This window comes from Etheostoma spectabile, chromosome 4, assembly GCF_008692095.1.
Source record: "Etheostoma spectabile isolate EspeVRDwgs_2016 chromosome 4, UIUC_Espe_1.0, whole genome shotgun sequence".
In the NCBI taxonomy this organism is placed as follows: domain Eukaryota; kingdom Metazoa; phylum Chordata; class Actinopteri; order Perciformes; family Percidae; genus Etheostoma; species Etheostoma spectabile.
The window spans coordinates 17,436,139-17,457,743 of NC_045736.1; the positions used below are offsets into that span (position 1 = coordinate 17,436,139).

The 21,605-nt window shown below is 41.9% G+C and overlaps 1 protein-coding gene across 1 annotated transcript; it reads right to left on the reverse strand.

Annotated features, from left to right (window-relative positions):
• Positions 1-1,110: 1,110 nt before the first annotated feature.
• LOC116687563 (inter-alpha-trypsin inhibitor heavy chain H3-like) lies at positions 1,111-20,686 on the reverse strand. Its single transcript, XM_032513027.1, is given in 30 exon segments — positions 1,111-1,349; positions 1,446-1,530; positions 1,675-1,823; positions 9,191-9,359; positions 10,093-10,200; positions 11,062-11,088; positions 11,893-11,919; positions 12,218-12,232; positions 12,670-12,684; positions 12,986-13,027; positions 13,417-13,431; positions 13,896-13,910; positions 15,253-15,282; positions 15,518-15,535; positions 15,884-16,122; positions 16,500-16,621; positions 16,718-16,897; positions 17,037-17,218; positions 17,987-18,097; positions 18,182-18,350; positions 18,538-18,654; positions 18,789-18,917; positions 19,302-19,377; positions 19,379-19,409; positions 19,511-19,674; positions 20,021-20,125; positions 20,256-20,301; positions 20,304-20,375; positions 20,378-20,409; positions 20,655-20,686. Coding segments are annotated over 30 exon segments (2,637 nt in total). The 3' UTR covers positions 1,111-1,234.
• Positions 20,687-21,605: the final 919 nt, after the last annotated feature.

Below are 21,605 nucleotides of genomic sequence, written 5' to 3' on the forward strand. Positions count from 1 at the left end.
CCTTTAAACCAACCAGATTTAGCCACACTCTCTACCAGCCTATCACATTCTTGCTGTCAATATTTTTTTTGGCACTTTTTTCCACTACCAACAGTATATTCACCACTTCTAACAACTTATTACCAATAGTTTTACACACATTTTTGAAATTCTTTGTCAATGAACCTCGTTTATTTGAAATTATCTATAACTTGTGAAAAACAGAACTTCTAAATAATCTTGACTAATAGTCATCAGATGAATGAAGTTATTGGATATTCAGAGATATGTCAATGTTTAGTCAGGATAATGCTATTAAATCAAACCGAAAATTCAATGAAAGTAGAAATCTGATCCTAATTTTACTTAGAGAGAGCATTGTATGGAACCATGCATGTTATTTTGCGACAGTTTGGTTGAAAGAAACCCAAATGTCTGATGTAGAAACAAATTTGACATGAGGACAACAGGAGGGTTAAATATTTTCCTCTCCATTGCTGTCAGCTCACATTTCAACGTGAATTGTTATTTCTCCTCCACCGTCACCTCCAGTTCATCATTTCCAGCTCCCAGGTCTGAGCTCACCGGTGCTCGCTCCTCTTCATCCTCTTCATTCATCACATTTTACACTCCATTGCGGGTAGCGTACAATACTCATACTTGCTTCTCGACCCCCTTTAAAATATGATGATGTCATGATGGGAATTTGATATATGGTGTAATTGCAAAAAGACTTTTCCCATTGATTTTATTGTGCACACGTCAATAAATATGTAGATATTGTTCATTCAAAAGGAGGTTTTTCCTGATTGAACTGTTTATGTGACCTTAACTGTTGATATTGGGTCCAGCCTGCCACCTTTGTCAGGAATTGTCGTTCAAACATAGACAACATTGGTTTGAAAAGAGACAATTTGGCTATATATGTTTTGTTACATTTAGAATCAGCACTTTATGGACACCATGGAGGTGTTTATATTCTTGATTTACTATTTTCTCTTCTAATCTTTCAAGAATAAAGTTTTAAGAATGAAAAATTAATAATAAACAAACTTTATTAAACAAAATAAAAAAGTCATGCCATTTGAAAAATACCATTAGGATCTAGTTAACTCATACAAGACAACCAAAGATCTGGGATACTATTTATTTGTTTATGTTAGTACTGGTGGAAAGTTTTTTCCAAGATGAATCAGTGTTTCCCTTTTTTTTCTTTAAAATTAAATCTTTGCAAGTGATTTAACATAATTCCCAGTTAAAGTTGAGTAACGATGAAATCATCCAGGCGTCTCTGCAGAACAGACTCTGCAGACATGAGCCAGCAGTCCAGTGTCAGGGAAGAAACAATACTGTAGTCAACAGCATTGGCCCTACAAAAGAAAAATAGTCACATTTGTGTATAATATGAGTAATAATAATTAAAACACTCTCTACCAGCTTTAGTTTTCAAACAAACTTATTTATACCTGGTAACGTCAATCTCCTGGTCTTTGATCTTAAGTTTTGTTGAGGGAGTTTGTTGCACCTCCTCATAAACTGCTGGCTTTAGAGCTGGACACAAAGAGGACAAACAATAAAGCAATGACAATGAAAGTTGCCACTACAAGAGACTCAGCAAAAGATATTTGTATTCTGACACTAATCATGTTTGACCTGATATCAAATCTATCAAACAAATCCAACATTTTCACCCACCCAAAATTCCTGTAACGTTGTTGTCCAGTGGCTGCTGTCTTAAAACCGGCCAAAGGAATTCTACGCCATCCTTCTCATGAATATAGATGACCATGCGTATGTCTCCAACTGCAACGTCTATTTCCTTGTCGCGCCTCATCACTGTCAAACTAGAAAAATATGGTCTTAATTTTGGACTTGTTTGCACTTGTTTCAAAGGAAAGTTTGTCATTGTAGGAAATAGGCTTTCATGCTGAGAGCAACCCCAAATTTCCACCGGATGCGTAACAACTGTGGATCAGCTCCGCTGCGGGTCAGCTCCGTGCTCCCCAGTCTGTCAACGCCCACCAGGTCCAGATTTGTTGCGGAACGGCTGCGGCCATGACTGACAGCTGAAGTCTCGAGGACCCACGAGATCTCGCAAATTCATGTAGAATAAAACCACAAAAACAACAACAGTGTGTTTCCATCCAGAAGAATAGAGAGGAAACAACTCTGTGCTGTTTTCAAGGTGTAGTGCAGTAAAATATGATCCGCCGTGAGCATGGTGTATTTTATTTTGAAAATAAATCAGATGTTTTATTTTGTTTCTATGCTCGACTTCCTGCTATGTGTTGAATTGCTGCGGAGCTCTCCGACATCCAGAAAAAAATAAAAGCTCTGCGTATTTACTCCGGAGGGCTGCAGTTTGCCAGAGCAAACTGCATATCCACCCACCTGTACGCTTTGCAGACTATGAGGTCGATCATCGAGGCTACCTCGGTCAGAGGTACAGAGAGGAATTAGAGAGTGCTCACCAGGAGGGAAATGCCAGGATGACACCCCTCACCTCCCCTTATGACTTTCCCCTTCGCCTGCAGAGGCGGGATGCTATTCTTCAGGAGATGGACCTGAGCTATAGGGCTGAGAACCCACAGCACAGCCAGAAGAATCAGCTAGCCCCCCAGCGGCTTTCAGAGAGGGAGTTTAGGGAACAGCTACGAGATTACTCTACTCCCCTACCTCCAGCGCTGCACCCCATACCTTCACATGAGGACAGCAGAGTTGAGTTAGATGACATTCGTCATGAAAGACACCTCCTGCAGCAGACACAGCGGCACATGGCATCGGATATAGTCGAGCTTAGGGCGCTGCGAGCAGATATGAAACAGTTAGTAGATGCTGTTTGCAACATACAGACTCAAACCTCTCTCCATACTAGAAAGCCAGAGTCAGCGGTGATGCCACCACAGCCACCCGTTGAAAGTGAACCTAAAGCTGAGGAAGGGGATGATTGGCCTGCGCCACCACCACCATGGCCAGAACCAGTAATTGCCGGACTTCTGCTTGGTGACCCACCTAGGCTACATCCTCATATTAGGAGAATAGATGAGGTTCCAAGAATTAAGGAAGAAGCACCGCCAGCCCCAGCTCCCGCCAGTCCTGTGGGCCAGCCACAACTTAATCCCTCAGCACGTGGGCCCCTTCCTACTGCCCAGCCATGGGATGACGATGCCCGTCATCCACCTCCCTGGTACAAGCCTGCTCATCTTCTGTCCCAGCCGCACGGCTTACCTCCCGCCGAGTACAAGTACCCTACAGCTTATGTTGGTCAACAGAGTGAGCTTGGCGGCAACCCAACGCCCCCACAACAACACCCAGACATGGCATGGACACAGCCACTGCCCTTTAGATCATCTCAGAGTCATAACTCCAACATCCCAGAGCCAAGTTACCGTGGGCCACGCCCAACAATCCGCAACTTCTCAAGTCGGGACCCAAGTGAGTTTGCACGGCTCAAGATCTCATTGGAGAACCTCTTACCACATGATGCATCTGAGCTGTTTAAATACCAAGTGCTAGTCGATCACCTGCAACTAGAAGAAGCCAGGTTAATAGCAGATGCTTACCTTAACTCCCCAACACCCTTCTCGGACACAATGGTTTCCCTAAATGACAAGTTTGGCCAACCACATCAGATAGCATTGAGACGTATTGCTGCCGTGATGGACTCACCAGACATAAGGCGGGGAGACTTTGCTGCATTTGAGAAGTTTGCCCTCCAGATTCAGTCACTTGTGGGAATGCTGAAGACACTGGGCCACGAGGGTGAAGTGGAACTGCAGTGTGGCTCACACGTTGCTCGCCTGCTGAGCAAGCTGCCACCTGAGCAGAGAGCTGAGTTTCGCCGCTGCATGTACCATCAGGGCACACAAGCCCACACCTTAACTAATCTCTCAGAGTGGCTGAAATACGAGTCTTGGTGCCAAGACTCTGAAGGACAGTTAGCTGTGAAAGGAACGCGGGAGAAGCATGTGTCCAGGCCTGAGGGTAGGAAGGTTAAGCAACCTACCACTGTCCTCCACGGTGTGAAGGACACATCTAAGAAACCTGAGGCGGTAGGGTTAAGCAGCCCCTTCAAAGGGAACAAGAGCAAGCCATACTGTCCCTTCTGCAACAACGAGGAACACTACCTCAGTCAGTGTACCGAGGTAACCAGGCTAACCAAGGATCAGCTGACCGAATGGATAAAAAGTAACAAGAGATGTTGGCGATGTGCACGGCCACATCAGGCGGCCCAATGCAACTTAAAAAAGACATGCAACCTCTGTCAAGGGAAACACCTCCAGGTGCTGCACGAGGTGAATGTGAGGTCATCAAAGGAAGCAGCTTCTACACCGGCAGCGGAAAGCCATGGCATGAGGGGCACAACAGAGGTTCTATATCTAGACCGACCCACTGAAGGCAGTCGGGTCCTTCTGAAAGTGGTCAAAGTCCGCATCCACCATGGTGATCAATCAATCAACACCTATGCCATACTTGATGACGGCTCAGAGAGGACTATGTTGTTGCCAGATGCTGCAGAAAAGCTAGGGGTGCAGGGGACTCAAGAAGACCTACCACTCCGCACGATTAGAGAGGAAGTGCAGACACTCAGTGGTGCATCAGTGTCCTTCTCCATTTCTTCGCCGTCAAAGCCAAAGACCAAGTTCAAGATTAAAGGTGCATTCACCAGTGCTCGCATTGGACTAGCTGCCCATACTTACCCCATGGAGCAACTTCGGAACACCTACAAACACCTCACTGGCCTTCCTATACGGACCCTTACAAATGTCAAACCCCTGCTTCTCATTGGGAGTGACCATCCCCATCTCGTCACTCCCATTGAACCCGTCAGATTGGGACCTCCAGGTGGGCCAGCTGCCATCGTCACAAGACTAGGCTGGACACTGCAGGGTCCAGCAAGTGTAGTCCGTCACCTCGCCCAACCACAGCAGTGTCTATTTACAACCGTAGCACCCCAGGTGAGCGAGCTGATGAAACATGTTGAGAGATTATGGCAGGTCGACACTGTCCCATTCAGAAGCGAGAAACTAGTCACTCGTTCAAGGCAGGACCAAGAGGCCATCAGTATCTTGGAGACCAAAATCATCAGGGTAGAGGTTGATGGCATTCTACGCTACGCCACCCCACTGCTCCGCCGGAGAGACATGCCGCTCTTGCGAGCTGCTAAAGAAGCCGTCATGCCTAGTTTACGAAGTGTAGAAAGGCGACTGGCCAGAGACCCTGCACGGGCAGAAGCCTACAAAGTGGAGATGGATAAACTTATAAAGGCGGGCTCTGTCATCAAGTGTGGACCTGAAGTTCCAGCTGCAGATTGAGAGGAATGGTATATCCCTCATATGGTGAGCCATAATGGCAAGAATAGGCTGGTATTCAACTGCTCCTATCAGTATCGTGGACAGAACCTCAACGATCATCTACTGCCTGGGCCGACTTAGGAGCATCACTACTGGGAGTTCTGCTGAGATTCCGCGAACATGCATGTTCGCGGAATCTCAGCAGAACTCCCAGTAGTGATGCTCCAGTAGTTGATCCAGTAGTGATTGCCTCCTCCCAGAAGACCGTGCTCTGCTCAGATTCCTTTGGCGCGACATCAGTCAAGAAGGACCCCCTGTGGTGTACGAGTGGCAGGTGCTACCGTTTGGAACAACATGTAGCCCCTGCTGTGCCACATTCGCTTTACAACGCCACATCTTTGATAACAGCCAGCCAGATGAAGAGGTGAGGATCTCAGTTGAGAAATGTTTTTATGTGGATAATTGCCTCCAGAGTGTCCCCACTATTGCTGAGGCAAGGCATCTTGTCGACAAACTACGAGCCATTCTTGCATCTGCAGGCTTTGATCTGCGTCAGTGGGCCAGCAACGAACCAGGGGTAATAAGCCACCTACCAGAAGAAAGCTGCTCTGCTTGTGTTGAGTTATGGCTGGCTCAGAACAAGACAGATACCCCAGAATCTACTCTAGGGCTAAGCTGGCTCTTCCACAACGATGACCTTGGCTACAAGCATCGTCATGTGGAGTACGGTGTCCCCACGATGCGTAATATCTACAAGGTGCTGGCGAGTCAGTACGATCCCTTGGGGTTCATTCTACCTTACACCACCAGAGCAAAGATAATTGTCCGACACCTCTGGGACAAACACAGGGGATGGGATGATCCACTACTACCGCAGGAGCTTCTGCAGCAGTGGAAAGACTGGGAAGAAGAACTTCAAGTCTTACCTCAAGTAACCCTGCCCCGACCGTACTTGCCGAAGAACGTGGATACCTCCGGTCTTCAGAGAGAGGTGCATGTATTTTGCGACGCCTCAGAAGAGGCGTATGGCTCAGTGGCGTACCTACGGACCACTGACAGACACGGTGAAGTGCATCTATCATTCCTGATGGCCCGTTCCAGAGTCGCTCCCAAGCGATTTCACTCTATGCCCCGATTAGAACTCTGTGCTGCTCTTACTGGTGCACAGCTCTCACAGGTGCTGAAGAAGGAGCTGACCATCCACATTGATCAGACAACCCTTTGGTCTGATTCCACAACGTTGCTGACATGGCTGAGGTCTGAGTCCTGCCGATTCAAGGTCTTTGTGGGCACCCGCGTGGCCGAGATACAGGAGCTGACAGACACGTCTGGAGATACGTTGATACAGCAAGAAACCCTGCTGATGACGTAACACGAGGGAAGACGCTCCGAGAGCTTGTTCAGCCAAATAGATGGACCCTGGGACCTACCTTCCTCCTGAACAATCCAGACTCATGGCCAAGGGACCCCGCTGTTGAACAATCAGAAGATACCTCAGAGATGCGCAAGTCTACCTTCTGTGGGGTCGCCACAGTTGCACCAAGCCAGCCTACTTCAGACTTGGGCCGATACGGTTCTTGGAAGGATCTGCTGGAAGAGACAGTGCGGGAGCTGCATGGGGCGGCCAACTATAAAGATAAGCCCACAGCTGAAGACTACCGCCAGGCTGAACAGTTGATACTTCAGAGGGCTCAGAGGGATAGTTTTCAGCAGGAGTACAGCCTTCTGAAAGCTGGTAAGCCAGTCCCCAGCAGCAATCGACTTCGCACGCTGTCTCCGGAGCTGGATGAAAAGGGAGAGCTCATTCGAGTTGGAGGACGACTACGTCGAGCAGAAGGCCTGGAACTGACCACTCTTCATCCAGTCATCTTAGACCCAGGTCATCGAGTGACTACGCTCTTGATCCAAGACTTTGACAACCGACTCCGCCACCCAGGTCCAGAGCGGGTGTTTGCCGAACTTAGACGCTCCTTTTGGATCCTGCGAGGGCGTGAGGCTGTCCGGCGCTATCAGTACAGCTGCACTGACTGTCGGCGATGGAGGGCAAGACCTGCAGTACCAAAAATGGCAGACTTGCCATCAGCCCGTCTGCGCCTTTTCAAGCCTGCTTTCTATTCTACAGGGATGGACTGCTTTGGGCCATTGAGATCAAAGTGGGCCGGCGCAGGGAAAAGAGATGGGGGATTATCTTCAAGTGCCTCACAACTAGGGCTGTACACTTGGACCTCCTTACCTCTATTGATACAGACGCCTTTCTGATGTCCCTTCGTCGGTTTATTGCCCGTAGAGGAACGCCTGCAGAGCTGTTCTCCGATCAGGGGACAAACTTCAAGGGAGGTGAGCGAGAACTCCGTGAGACCTTCGTTGGAATGTCCAACGAACTGCAACATCTTCTTGCACCACAGAAGATCTCCTTCCGCTTTAACCCCCCAGCAGCTCCACACTTTGGAGGGGTGTGGGAGAGGGAAATACGATCAGTTAAGAGCGCACTCTATGTCACAGTCGGTGCTCAACCTGTTCCAGAAGAAGTGCTTCGTACCATACTTATTGAGGTGGAAGGGATCCTCAACAGTAAGCCCCTGGGTTATGTGTCTTCAGATGCCAGTGACCCAGATCCAGTGACTCCCAGTGTTCTTCTCATGGGGCGGCCTGATGCTTCACTACCTCAGGTAGTCTACCCCGAAAGTGAGCTCATCTGCCGCCGCCGTTGGAAACACTCCCAAGTTTTGGCAGACCACTTTTGGGCCCGTTTCATCCGGCTCTATATTCCGAGTCTGCAAGCTCGCCAGAAGTGGCAGGCTACACCAGCTGATATTGAAGAGGACTGTGTAGTGATGATTGCTGATCCACACCTTCCAAGGGCCTCTGGCCCATTGGGAGAGTGGTCAAGACTCATCCTAGCCCAGATGGGTACATCAGGTCTGCTGATGTAAAGGTGAAGGAGAGAATCTACACCCGGCCAGTTGCTAGGCTGGTTGTCCTCCCTGCACTACCTTCTGGAGAAGATGGAGACAGTTCCACTCCTGCCACTACACCCCAGCCATAGAACTTTGTTGCCTTTATTGATGAGCGAATGTATTACATACATTCGGGGGCGGCTGTAGAAAAGGCCCCAAAGTTATGTTAGTGTAACAATTATTTAGTACACTTGACCAGATTGTGCTTTATGTTTCACGTTTACTCCCGTTTTATTCAGTGCTTGTAACAGCCAAAGTGCATGCTGGTATGTATACTTTAGTTGACGTCACCGTTAACAAGCAGTATGAAAGAGTCAGTCGGTCAGTGGGTTAGCAGTTGTGAGCGGCACTTTACTTAAGTGTGCGTAAATGAAAAGATAAACCACATACACACACACCCTCACAATTGAAGAGAGAGAAAATAAACAACCAGAATAAGAACTACCTCTCAGCTCATCATTTCGTACTCTGGAATAAGTGGCCTTAAGTGGTGCTCTGGCCGGCACACCTGAGTGAACCTAGTGATAAACCCAGAACTAGCACCTAGACTGAGCGTCTACTCATTATCTTCACTTCACCGTGGAAATATACACATTGACTTTGATCGAGACCTAATGACACCGCCGCCATTCCGGAGCAGATCCGCATCCGTTACGAATCCAGTGGAAATTGGGGGTTAGCTAAGAAGTTTGATACCACTCTCATGTTTGTACAGGAAATCTGAAGCTAAAGTCAGCACCCAGATACCTTAGCTGAGCATAAAGACTGGAAACAGAGGAAACTGCTAGCCTGGCTCTGTCCAAGGGTAACAAAATCTGCACCAGCACCTCTAAAGCTCACTAATTAACATGTTGTATCTCATTTGTTTTATCCATACAAAAATCTAGGTATGAACACAACAAACTGGGGGGTGATGTGCCTGACTATTTCTTGGTCAGTACTGTTACAATGCAAAGTCACCTTCCAGCTGTGATGAGATCCTGTCCAGTGTGGTGTGTCGTTGTCTGTCCTTCTCGTACAGTGATGACATTGGTGTCAACCTCAAAATGGAGGTCAGTCTTAAGGTGGATGACAATCCTTCTGAAGCCTCCATTCATTACTGTATCAAGCTCGCCATTCACAGACAGCTCTAACACAAAAGAGAACAAATGCAACTCAACACCACACTTACAGTACAATATCTTTCACTTAAAGTCCTCCTCCAGACACTTTTTAAAGTATTTTTAAAAAAGACTCTGAAAATGGCCTACTCTTTCTCCTTCATTGAGAAATTCTGGATCTTTGCATAGATTCAAGTTAGTCTATTCAGACATTTTAGGGGACATTGCACGTTTTTGAGTGGAGGGGATCTTAGAGTAAAAGTACCTGTACAACAACATAAAAAAATACTCCAAGTACAAGACCTTCACTCAAAATCCCACTTAAGTAAAAGTACAGAAGTATTATCAGCAACTTGTACTTGAAGTGTAGTAGTGGTAATCTAGGGGTCCGGCCCACAAGATGTTAAGAGATGATTAATTTGGTAAACATAAATTTGAATACATTTTTTTGGCTTTTCTCTAATCTTTGCTTTTTTTGGGAAATATTGGACAATTTTACCTGTTTAGACCAAGAAACTGTTATTTCAATTAAATTGTCTGATAAAGTTAAGAGGGAAAAAATCTCTTTGGTGGTACACATATACAGTACATACTCATAAAAATATTTAATTATAGTACCTATTTAAATATACTCAGGAACTTTCCACCACTGCAAGCTAGGGTATAATTATGGGTTGATACACATAACATAACTGAGTATTGACTGGGCTGTCAAAGGAATTTAAGAAAAACTGTGATGGCACAAAGAGTAACATTACTGACCTCTGTTGGGATGGTGAAGTAGTTTAAGGCGAACGTCTCCAGTGACATCAAAGCAGAGCGGAAGAGACAGATTCTCAGTTTTTAGCAGAAACCTGTGGGTAAGAGGAACTAGAGAGGAACACAGCGTCACACAGCAGAAGGAGAAACTGAAAATGATTGTTGCTCACCAATTTAACTAACTATAAGATGAATTATAGTGTTTGATAATAGTTATCCAAAATCTTGACTTTCGTATCAGTAAACATGTATCATTTGAGAATTACATTCAAAAGGTAAAAGCACACCCGCACATAAAGAATGAAAGACGAGTACCATTGTGTTCTCAGATTCCAAAGAACAGTTAAGCCAAATTATGTTAGTTTACTATTCATGGTCACAGACAAGAAGCTTTTAGTAAAAGTACACCCTTTATTCATATTCATATTTAGCGTGACAGTTTTTGACAATGGTTATTTAAAATCTTGACTATCACGTGGGGGTCAGTAAACATGTATCATTTGAGAATTACATTTACAGTAAAAGGTAAAGTCACACCTGTTCTTGTGTGGCACATAAAGTATGAAAGACTGGTACCATTATGTTCTCAGACTCCCAAGATTTCAAAGAATAGTTCAGCGTAACCCAAATTATATTATTTTACTATTTATGGTCACAGCCAAGAATCTCTTAGTAAAAGTACACCCTTCTTTAACCCCACAACAAATTCTGCAAACTGATGATACGAGGGCAACTAATATTATTGCCTCATAATAAATCACTACATTTTTTCTATGATTTCAAATACATATAGATCAATTTTATAGAAACTATACCATGAAACATGCAATGTGTTAGCAAATAATTTCACCACATGCATTTCTTCCTCAATCAATAGCAAATGTCCTAGCTGTTGGAAATATTTTGCAAACAATAATTTGTTGGCAAATGTTAAATTTGAAGGATGGATCAGAACTGCAAAATGAAGTTTACCTGATGAAGCTGGGCTTTTCCGGCGTTCTGAAAAATGAACAGTGAAACTTAAGAATTAAACATCTATTAGTATGTACATTTCTGTAAAAATACTCTTTGTTACACAACCATAGCTACATTTAGAAAAGCACAGAAGAATTAGCTTCTAAAAACAATGAATGTTACACATTTTTTATTCACTGCAATCTTTTTGCAATTTTGTAATTGCGATTAAACTACGTCACATAGTTGAAGACTATTATGAAATTACTAATTATGAAAGATTATATTGCATATATTATGTATGTATAGGTACCAAACTAAAGAATTATGGGTAGAATTAAGGATTGTGAAGGAATGTGTCTTTGAAGTGTCACAGTATCATTACAGTAGGGTTAATGGTAATAAAACTACTACTGATAAACTCAATGGCTTATGGGAATGTCCAGAAGAGCCCTTTTCCAGCAGTACCCCACACAAAACATGCTGAGCAAAACATTATTGTCATACAACTTGCATGATCTGGAAACCCACTAGAATTTGTGACACCACAGTTTGCCTGCAATGTCACCTCCGGTTGTGTCTGCAGGAGGGAACCCTTATCTAAGTAGTTTCCCTTATCTAAGCAGTGTATTGTGAAATACATTTAGCCAAGAAGAACAAAATATATACTTAGGAGTTGATCATTACACTGCCACACCTTTGTCATGAATGCAGATGTGGAATAAACCTTGCCTTAGTCAGATTTCAACTAATTTTGGATGTCACTCAAGAAACGTGAATAAATCTCTACATACAGTAAAATATGTACACAAGAGTAGTCATGTCAGAGCAGTGCACGTGGGCCCATACTTGCAACAAGTAGAAAATGATCACCAGCTGTTAAAAAGAAAAGAAATGATGACATGACATTGTGATACAGTTGTTAAATAACTTTGAAATAGTCATAATAGCTTGCACCATCCTCCACCCTCAGTTTTTCTGCTTAGTTCTTTTTTTACAAAATGAAAACAATGCATTGTACTGCAAAGAAGGCAAATATGTACAGCACACATGAGCTATGTATGTATGTAGGGCTATACATTATATAAAATACATTATATTAATAATTAATAAATAGTCATGAATCTGTCAGGTCAGAATGCTGCAGATGTGTACCCATGTATCTATGGCTTACCTGGCATAGGTTGTCCTGATAAAAAGAAAGAGATAATAACATAAAAGTTGTTAATTTACTTTGAAATGGTCATGGTTGTAAATTTGTTTGCTGTAAATTATGCTGCATCAGGTTTCATGCAAGTGTAATAATATAATTATGTTTCAAATATGGGAGACTTTTAGAAAGAAACGAGTAATTACAGGAGATAATCCACCCTGAGAGAATTAAAGTTGGGAGGGGTCAGTTTGGCATCATTTTGGTATCTGAATAAACCTTGCCTTAGTCATATTTCTACAAATTTTGGATGTCACTCAAGACATGTACACAAATGTCTATATACAGTAAAATATATACACAATATCAGAACAGTGGACATGTGTTCCCATACCTCCGGAGAGACCACTACCCACGCCTTGAGAAAGATGCGTTATTGTAAAAAGGAAAAAGGATGATATAAATCCATGTCTTACCTGGCATACCTGGTTCTGTTAAAAAAAAGAGATGATAACAGAAAAAGGCGTTAATTAACTTTGAAATGGTCATGGTTGTAAATCAGTTTGCTGTAAATTAAGTTTTTAAAGTAAGTTTTTTTCAAGTGGAATAATATCATGTTGTTTCAAATATGGGGGAGTTGGACGGTTAAAACAAATATTACTTTCAGAAAAAAATGAGTAATGGGAGGGGTCACTTTAGCGCCATTTTGGCATCTGAATAAACCTTTCCTTAGTCATATTTCTACAAATTGAAGTGTATTCATATCAGAACAGTGGACATGTGTGCCCATACCTCCGACAAGACCACTACCAAAGCCTGGAAAAAGACGCCCCTCTGTTAAAAGGAAAAAAGATGATAACGTGACATTGTGATACAGTTGTTCAATAACTTTAAAATAGTAATGATTTCATAATTATCATGCACCATCTTCCACCCTGTTTTTCTGCTTCAAATTTTTTTTTACAAAATGAAAACAACACATTGTACTGCAAAGAAGGCAAATATGTACAGAACACATGGTATGATATTTCTACAAATGTTGGATGTCACTCAAGAAATGTACACAAATCTCTATATACAGTAAAATATATACACAAGTGTATTCATATCAGAACAGTGGACATGTGTACCCATACCTCCAGAGGGACCACTATCCACGCCTTGAGAAAGACGCCTCATAGTTAAAAGGAAAAATGATGATATATACTGTATCTATGTCTTACCTGGCATTGGTTGTGCTGTGAAAAAGAAAGAGATAATAACAGAAAAAGTGTTAATTTACTTTGAAATGGTCATGTTTGTAGATTTGTTTGCTGTAAGTCATGTTGTATCCGGTTGTATTCAAACGGAATCACGTTTTAAATAAGGGAGAGTTAGACAGCTAAAATAAGTAATATTAATTTTACAAAGAAACGAGTAAATTGGGAGATGTTCCGCCCTGAGAGAGTTAAAGCTGGCACCATGTAGCACCATTTTTGTATCGGAATAAACTTTGCCTTAGTCATGTTTCTACAAATTTTGGGTGTAGTTCAAAAAATGTACACAAATCTCTAATTACAGTAAAATATATACACAAGTGTATTCATATCAGAACAGTGGACATGTGTACCCATAAATCCGGAGAGATCACTATCCACGCCTTGAGAAAGACGCCTCGTTGTCAAAAGGAAAAATGATGATATATACTGTATTTATGTCTTACCTGGCATAGGTTGTGCTGTGAAAAAAAAAGAGATAATACAGAAAAGGTGTTAATTTACTTTGAAATGGTCATGCTTGTAGATTTGTTTGCTGTAAGTCATGTTGTATCCGGTTGTATTCAAATAGAATCATGTTTCAAATATGGGAGAGTTAGACAGCTAAAATAAGTAATATTACTTTTAGAAAGAAACAAGCAATTCAGGAGATATACCACCCTAAGTGAATGTATAACTGAAGGGTCAGTTTAGCGCCATTTTCTTAACTGACATGCCCTCTTGACCGAGGCTATAATTAAGAGAGAAAGGCCAGGATACTCTCCCCCCTCTTTCTTTTCCGTTTCTTCATCATGCTCATCTCTACGGCTGACAGCCCTGTCAACCTCTTTTCAGACTTTCCCTGCTTCTCCGGAATACCCCCAAACCGGCCTGAAGTGCCCTGTGCGCCTGGTACTCAGGTGGATCCCCTGATCTCCAAAGAAAGCTCTGAAGATCTGAACCCTAAGTGGTTGCTTTCAGCCTGAAGCTATTCCAGTCTGTTCTATTCCTGTGTGTGGACACTGCTAAAGAAACAACAGACAGCTGCCATGACCTTTACAGTCACAACTTGGTTGTGAACATGAACATCACTGTTGATTAAAAGATTGCTGTGCCACTATAGTGAATTAATCGCAACTGAGTCTAATTGAAACCGAATCAAAACTGAGGAAATCAAGCTAATCCAAGATAATCCATGCAAGGGTTTACGCCCCAGCACCCGCCTCCCTCTCCCCTACAGCGCAGTTTACACTCTGACCATCCATCCAAGTAGGTAAATCTTTACTTTTTCTGTAATAAGGGTTGATGCTCTTGCTTAAGAGGGATTAGGGGATATTAAATCAGTACTATTTTGCCTCCCAATCTTGCAGCAGCTGAAGTGCATTGATTCTTATAATGTGTGAATGCCAAAATGTTGTCTCCTTTTGTTGTCTCCTTTGTAACTACAAAGCTATCACTCTTGCTTTCATTACATTCATTCATTTACAGACCTATGTTCATGTAGCGGTAGGCGTAGGTGTGTGTATTCATAGCAGTTAATAAATCACTTGATTAAATGTTTTGTGTGTGTGGAGCATTACGATTACTGGACACAAAATCAGGAGCAACCTTCAGAATTGAGACTTACGTAATGGATAAGCTATTGATTTTCCCTTTTAGCCGGCTGATTTCACGAAAATTAAATTATTTAATATTAAACTTTCATTTCCATTAGCACAAAGTTTAAAAAATAAAAATACATTATGTTACAAATATTATTAAATCAATTGTGTATGTTATGTCAGAATGGCACAGATGTACCTACAGTATGTCCCTATGTCTTACCATATCCTAGCATAGGCCAACCACCTGGTACTGTAAAAAAAAGATAGAATGAAGTCAAGATAAAGTTGGTTATTTACTTTGAAAAAGTCATGATTTTTTTGTTTGGTTTTTCACATAATGTAAACAACACATTGTTATGTGAAGAACGAGAAAATGTATTCATGAGAGAGACTGTATGCTAAATGACATTCAATGAATCAATAGTGTATCTTTCATGTCAAAACAGTTCAGATATGTCTATCTATGTACCTACTGAATGACTTACTTGATGAAAACATTTGTGCTGTTAAAAAGAAAAAAGTAATAACATCATGTTATTTATGTACTGAAAAATACTCAAAATTGTATCTCATTTGGTTTCATTTCCATCAGTGTTCTGCTAATTTTGCAGACACTTGAGTATTAGCAATTAAAGTTTAAATTAACTGAATAAATTATTTATTTTAACATACATACAAATTTATGTATAGTTCTATACCCACACTTAAAATTTGATTTAATTATTTATTATATTTTACATTGTGATACACCACCTGTTATCAAGTCATGCTGGTGGGTTTAACCTACAATAAGAAACTTGTAACACTTGATTTTGCATTGTGTTTGTTTTGTTAACGTTTGTTTTGCTTACGACGAAAGGATTTGCTGTATGCCCGAGAACCTTTCCTCCTTGGCAATTGTCTTTGCCCTACAAGAGGTGGCAGTGCCTGTGTTGTTTCACCTTCCTTAGGTTTATGGAGCACATCTGTGTTCTCCCCTAGAGGCTTGGTGACCACCATGGATGTGAGTGGGGTCACAAAGCTATACTTGAGCGACAGCTCCAAGGCCTCCTTCTTCACCTTCTCCTTCTCAGCTCCAGATAACACCAGCCTGTGTCACAAATTGTGTCACAAATTCAATCATTTGAAATGACAGTAAAGTATGATAGGTTGGTGGTTTGATCCCTGGCCCTGCAGTCCACGTCGAAGTGTCCTTGGGCAACACACTGAATCCTGAGTTGCTGCGTATCGGAGTTTAAATGTGTGTGAATGTTTATCTGATGAGCAGGTGGCACCTTGTATGGCAGCCTCGGTCACAGGGGGTGAATGTGTGTGAATGGTTCCTGTACTATGTAAAAGTGCTTTGAGTAGTCGTTAAGACTGGAAAAGAAATATATAAATGCAGTCCATTTACAGGGATTGAACCACCAACCTTTCGATTGATAGATGATCTACCACCTGAGTTACAGCTGCCGATATCACACTCACTCTTTCTCCAGAAGCTGTTTGACTGTGAGGTAGGCCCAAACCCTCTGGATGTGGCTGTCAAAATCTGTGCCAGTGTACTCCACTGTGGCGTTTGTGTCTGAAAACGTCACTCTTCTGTCTTTCTGTCATAGTCCAAATTCATTATTATGTCAGTATACACAAGGGATTTCACCAACCTTTCAGAAGATTACAGCTGATGTGCTTTGAGCGATCCTTACCGAAATGGCTACAACTTGTGGAGTGAAGGTTTCAATGTTGTTGTCAGTGATCTGACCGGCCACCACAATCTCAGAACCATTATAGTATTGGCTAAAGTTAGTCTGGGTTAGATTGGTCACTCCATTATAGATCATTGTCACATCTGTCAACAGAGGAGTGGCCACCTCTTCATAGAAACCCTGTTGACACACGGTACAGTATGGCTGCTGTATAAATGTTTATCTGCCACAGCCAATCAGGATCAATTTTATCTTTGGAAATGTAGTAAATAACATGGTAAACAGAGTATTTAGGATGTTATTGAGTGAATTTAAATACCTTCAGCTGTAAATCCGCGTCAGAGTCTTCGTAAATCCGTCGTGCCACACCATTGTTCTGCAGCGACATCTTCTCAAGGAACTCAAAATTGACATCATAACCAAAACCAAGACAGTAGAGTGGGAACTTGTCTTCAATATCCCTTCTGACATTTGATTGTATTCGTTCAAGATTTGTCTCCCCTGCAAAGAACCAAGGCATGGGATTTAAAAGGGCAAGTTGACATAAAATTCCCTCAGACAGTGATACATGGGCCCAACCCATTCTCCCCTCTGGCCTAAAGCCTGAACCCTCGCTGACTGATTGACGTCAACCGGTTAGTGACGGAGTGCAAAAGGCTGCAAAGGTTTGAAATGGTACTGGTACGTACGTGCTAAAATAACCTTACTTGTTACCATAGACTGTTAATATTAATGTGACAGAGAATGTGTGGAAATCTGCTATAAGTCGTTGAGCAGCCATCCTGGTTGCGGATGGGACGGTTTAAGACGAGAAGGAGGAGTGAGTGGCCATAGACTTTTGGGCGGTATCTGACTGTGACGTTATCTGAGAGTTGACAACACTGTTTAATTTAAACTCCACGTTACGTTACACACTTTCACTGGCAATCTGGATGTAACTGCTGCTGAAAGCTGTCCTACATAATTAGAGGTAATATTTAGCTTCGCTAGGTTTTAAGTTCATGTGCCATGGATAAGCTTTGCTATACCGGTGTCATGACTGACAGGCAGTCAACTGTCAGTCACATCATAGCCACGCCCTAAAACAACCCCCTGCTTTATCGTCAATTTTAAAATCAACGAGACAATAATTAAAAAAAAATAACATCATTCTGTGTTGCAAAAGCAACCCAGTCTCACGGCAGTTTGTGATGGCATCACAAAAAGAAATCTATTAGAATCTATTTAAGTATTTTCTCACGTTTGTGTGCATGTGTGTTTTATTGTAACCTGAGGTTGGGTCTCCATCGGTGAGAAGTATGACAATAGATGCTGAACCTTCTCTGGGATGTGCATTCAGCATACGGGATCCTTCCAACACTGCTGCGTTAATGTCTGTGGCTGAAATGGAATGAAACTATGTTTCGTTACTGCCATTACTGCAATACTCGCGTAAATTCTTCAAATATTTATTAAAAATCTCACCTCCTCTGTCTCTAATATTCTGTGCAAATGTCTTAGCACTCTCCAGGTTTTTCTTGTTGGCCTGAACAAGTTCTCGTTTCCAGTGAAAAATGCTGCTATCAAAGGTGATAAGACCAAAGTGGTCATCCTCCGCCAGGTCATTCAAAATGTGGATTAATGCTATTCGGGTCTGGGAAAAAACATCATTCACACATGAGAAATTACTATATGTGTGTGTATATATATATATATATATATATATATATATATATATATATATATATATACATATTATTCATAAACATAATTAACTGACATCAAAACATCCAGTGCTACAGTCACTATCCGTCAAAAACTTAAGTCTTCAAATGCTGTACCTGTTCCATTTTTCTGCCGGCCATTGAGCCACTTTGATCAATAACGAAGACAACATTTTTTGGTATGCGGGATAGACTAGATGGAGCAAAGTGATGAACAAAGTATCCAGCTGATGTCTTAGGGGGAAGAAGAAGAAAGTTTGATTGGTTAGAAAAGTTAATAGGGTGAGATAGCAATTTAAATAAGTATTGTATTTTTAACAATGCTAATAGACTTTTAGACTCATCCAAGAAAGGAACTCTTGCTTTACCTTGATGTCTCCAAGTGAGGTGTCCCTGTTGACGTCATAAGCAATAACCAAATCTCCATTCATACCCTGCTCTCCACAGACATCACATGTTATCTGTTGGTCCTCTGTTGGGTAGAAATACACCCTCGCCTGAAACAGGATGAGACAGGTTTTAGAGACTCTTGATGGATATGGCAGTTGATGAACAGGAATCATTGGCCAAAAATATGAGTCCTCTGCATTTCATTTCATTTTATTAGATTCAACTGTATTGTCTCGGCACAGAGTTGAGCACTACATGTACAACAAAATGCAGTTTGGCATAACAACAACGGAAAAACTGCAAGTTGCAAATGTGCATAAAGATAAACAGTATTTCAAAACGAATGACTTATTCTAAGAGATGTGCACAAGGATGAGCAATAAGACAGAATGGCCAGGGCCATAAGGCATACTGTGTTCAAACAGATATTCTTTTAGTATTGATATTAGTAAAATGGCATTCACAACAAAGATATGCTTCTCTGCATGTACCTGTTTGTCTTCATGTGTTCTGGTGATGGCATTAGCCAGAGCTTTGGTGTTTAGTCCTCCTTTTAACCTCGTGAAAAGATCCCAGCTTTTCATTAATGTACACATCGATTCGGCATTGAGAATAAATTAAAAAAGAATACAATACTTGAAGTTTTGATTATGTTAAATGTTTTTTTTTAAGATGGATAGAAACCATCAGGAAAGACACACCTTGAAGTCTTTGACAGGCTGCATGGGTCGAGCGTGGATTTGCAGCTCGTACTTGCCAAGCTTGCGTTTCAGCAGCTCCTCATATGTAAGTTCAAAGGTGACCTTTTTGTGGGCAGCCACAGTCACAGAGGTCTTAAATTCCTCGAGGGTCCTCCCTACAGAACTGCAACAGAGACAATACATTAAAGCAGTGGTTCTCCTTCTGACCCCTTTACAATGGAACAATGACACCTCTCATCATAGATTATGGTGTGGATGTGAGATGTGAGTAATTCAACTAAACAGCAACATTTCCTTTACAGATTGTTTAATTTGAAGAATTTCACAGACCTGATGGCAATAAAGTAGCCGTATTTAAAAAGAAAAATGCAAACATTTGAGAAAAATGTTTCGAAAAAAAAATGTCTCCTCTCTCATCCTGAAGGACACACAAGGCCCTTCTAAAAAATATGAAATTGAAAACATGCTATATTAGACCTGGAAATAAACTGATCCATTGATCTATTTACCTGACAAGCCCAGCGCTTTGTCCACGGGAAACAGCCTCAGTGTACTGCTGCTGAGCTTTCTCTTTACCTTTCACAACACCATCGTACACTTGGCCATCTATAAACCTGAAGAAAACAAGAATTAAGTTTTTGTTTGTGTATACAGAATTCTGAGTAGCCCATGATTTACTTAATGATGCTTTATTGTAGAGTCTTTATGTGCAAAATTATGTATAATGTTTTTTGCTTCACACACATTCTGAATTTACTGATGAAGGCGTTCTTGGGAATCGGACTGGAACTGTATTCCTTGAGTCGTCCATGCGATTGGCGACGCGACTTGTGATGATCGTGGTTGCATAACGACTGGTCACTGGGAGTTGATGTGAAAGCTGTAGATGTTCGTCGTCCTGAGCAAATACAGTAGGAGTCACATTCACAATTAATAAATAGCTTGGTTAATGGACTGGTGACGACCAGCTGACCAAGATCAGATGATGGTGAAAAACTAAAAAGTGTGGGTGGCATCAGTGAAATCTTGTTGGTCTAACTCCAGAAACACCCCATCCTCATGTTTATCATGTTTTCACTTGGCAATGACTCCCAATTCTACTTAACCTTTACCAAGTCTAACCCTAAAAATGTAATGTCTAACATCAGGGACACCAGCTGTTTTTGACCCCCCATTGTCACTGTGTAATCAGATTACGGCCCAACGCTGGAGTAATAAACACACATGCACACGCACACACACACACACACACACACACACACACGCACACACAAACACACACACGGATGCAACACTGAGGGTGGGAGCCACCAGGTCCTTCAACCTGACCTGACCAATTATCAGATAATAAGTAAGCATTAAGTCAGCAGTGAGATATATGTTATGTTGTTTGATATGTTGCTGTGTTGTGCTTGTATGTCCAAAACGTTTTGTTCTTTAAGAAAATGAAAACATGTTGTTGATCGATTTACCTCAGAAGAAGTCAGAATTGCCTTGTTACAGAAAAACCTACAGAGGGTGGTGATAAAATTTGGAGATACAAGTTTCCTGTCAGATAGCAAACATATTTATAATAGACTCAGTTTCCTAGCATTGTGGTAGATGTTCCAGTTGTCCTGAGCAAATACAGGAGGAGTCACATTTCACAATCAAATAAATGGCTTGGTCAATGCCACTGGCTGACGACCAACTGACCCAAGATCAGATGATGGTGAAAAACAAAAAAAACTAAAAAGTGTGGGTGGCATCAGTGAAATCTTGTTGGTCTAACTGCACCCTATTCTCATTGTTTTATCCATGTTTTCATATGGGATTGACTCCCAATATTACTGAACCTTTACAAAGTCTTAACCATAAAATGCATTGATTAACCCTGATTGTGGCCCCCCATAATCACTGTGTAAACAGATTTACGGCGCAACAACATGAGCAATAAACACACACACACACACACACACACGCACACACACACACAGACAGAGACACACCACTGAGGGTGAGAGCCAACAGGTCCTTCAACCTGACCGAAAGATGCTGAAATACTTAAGCACAAACATCAGATAATAAATAAGTAAGTAATAAATCAGTAGTAAG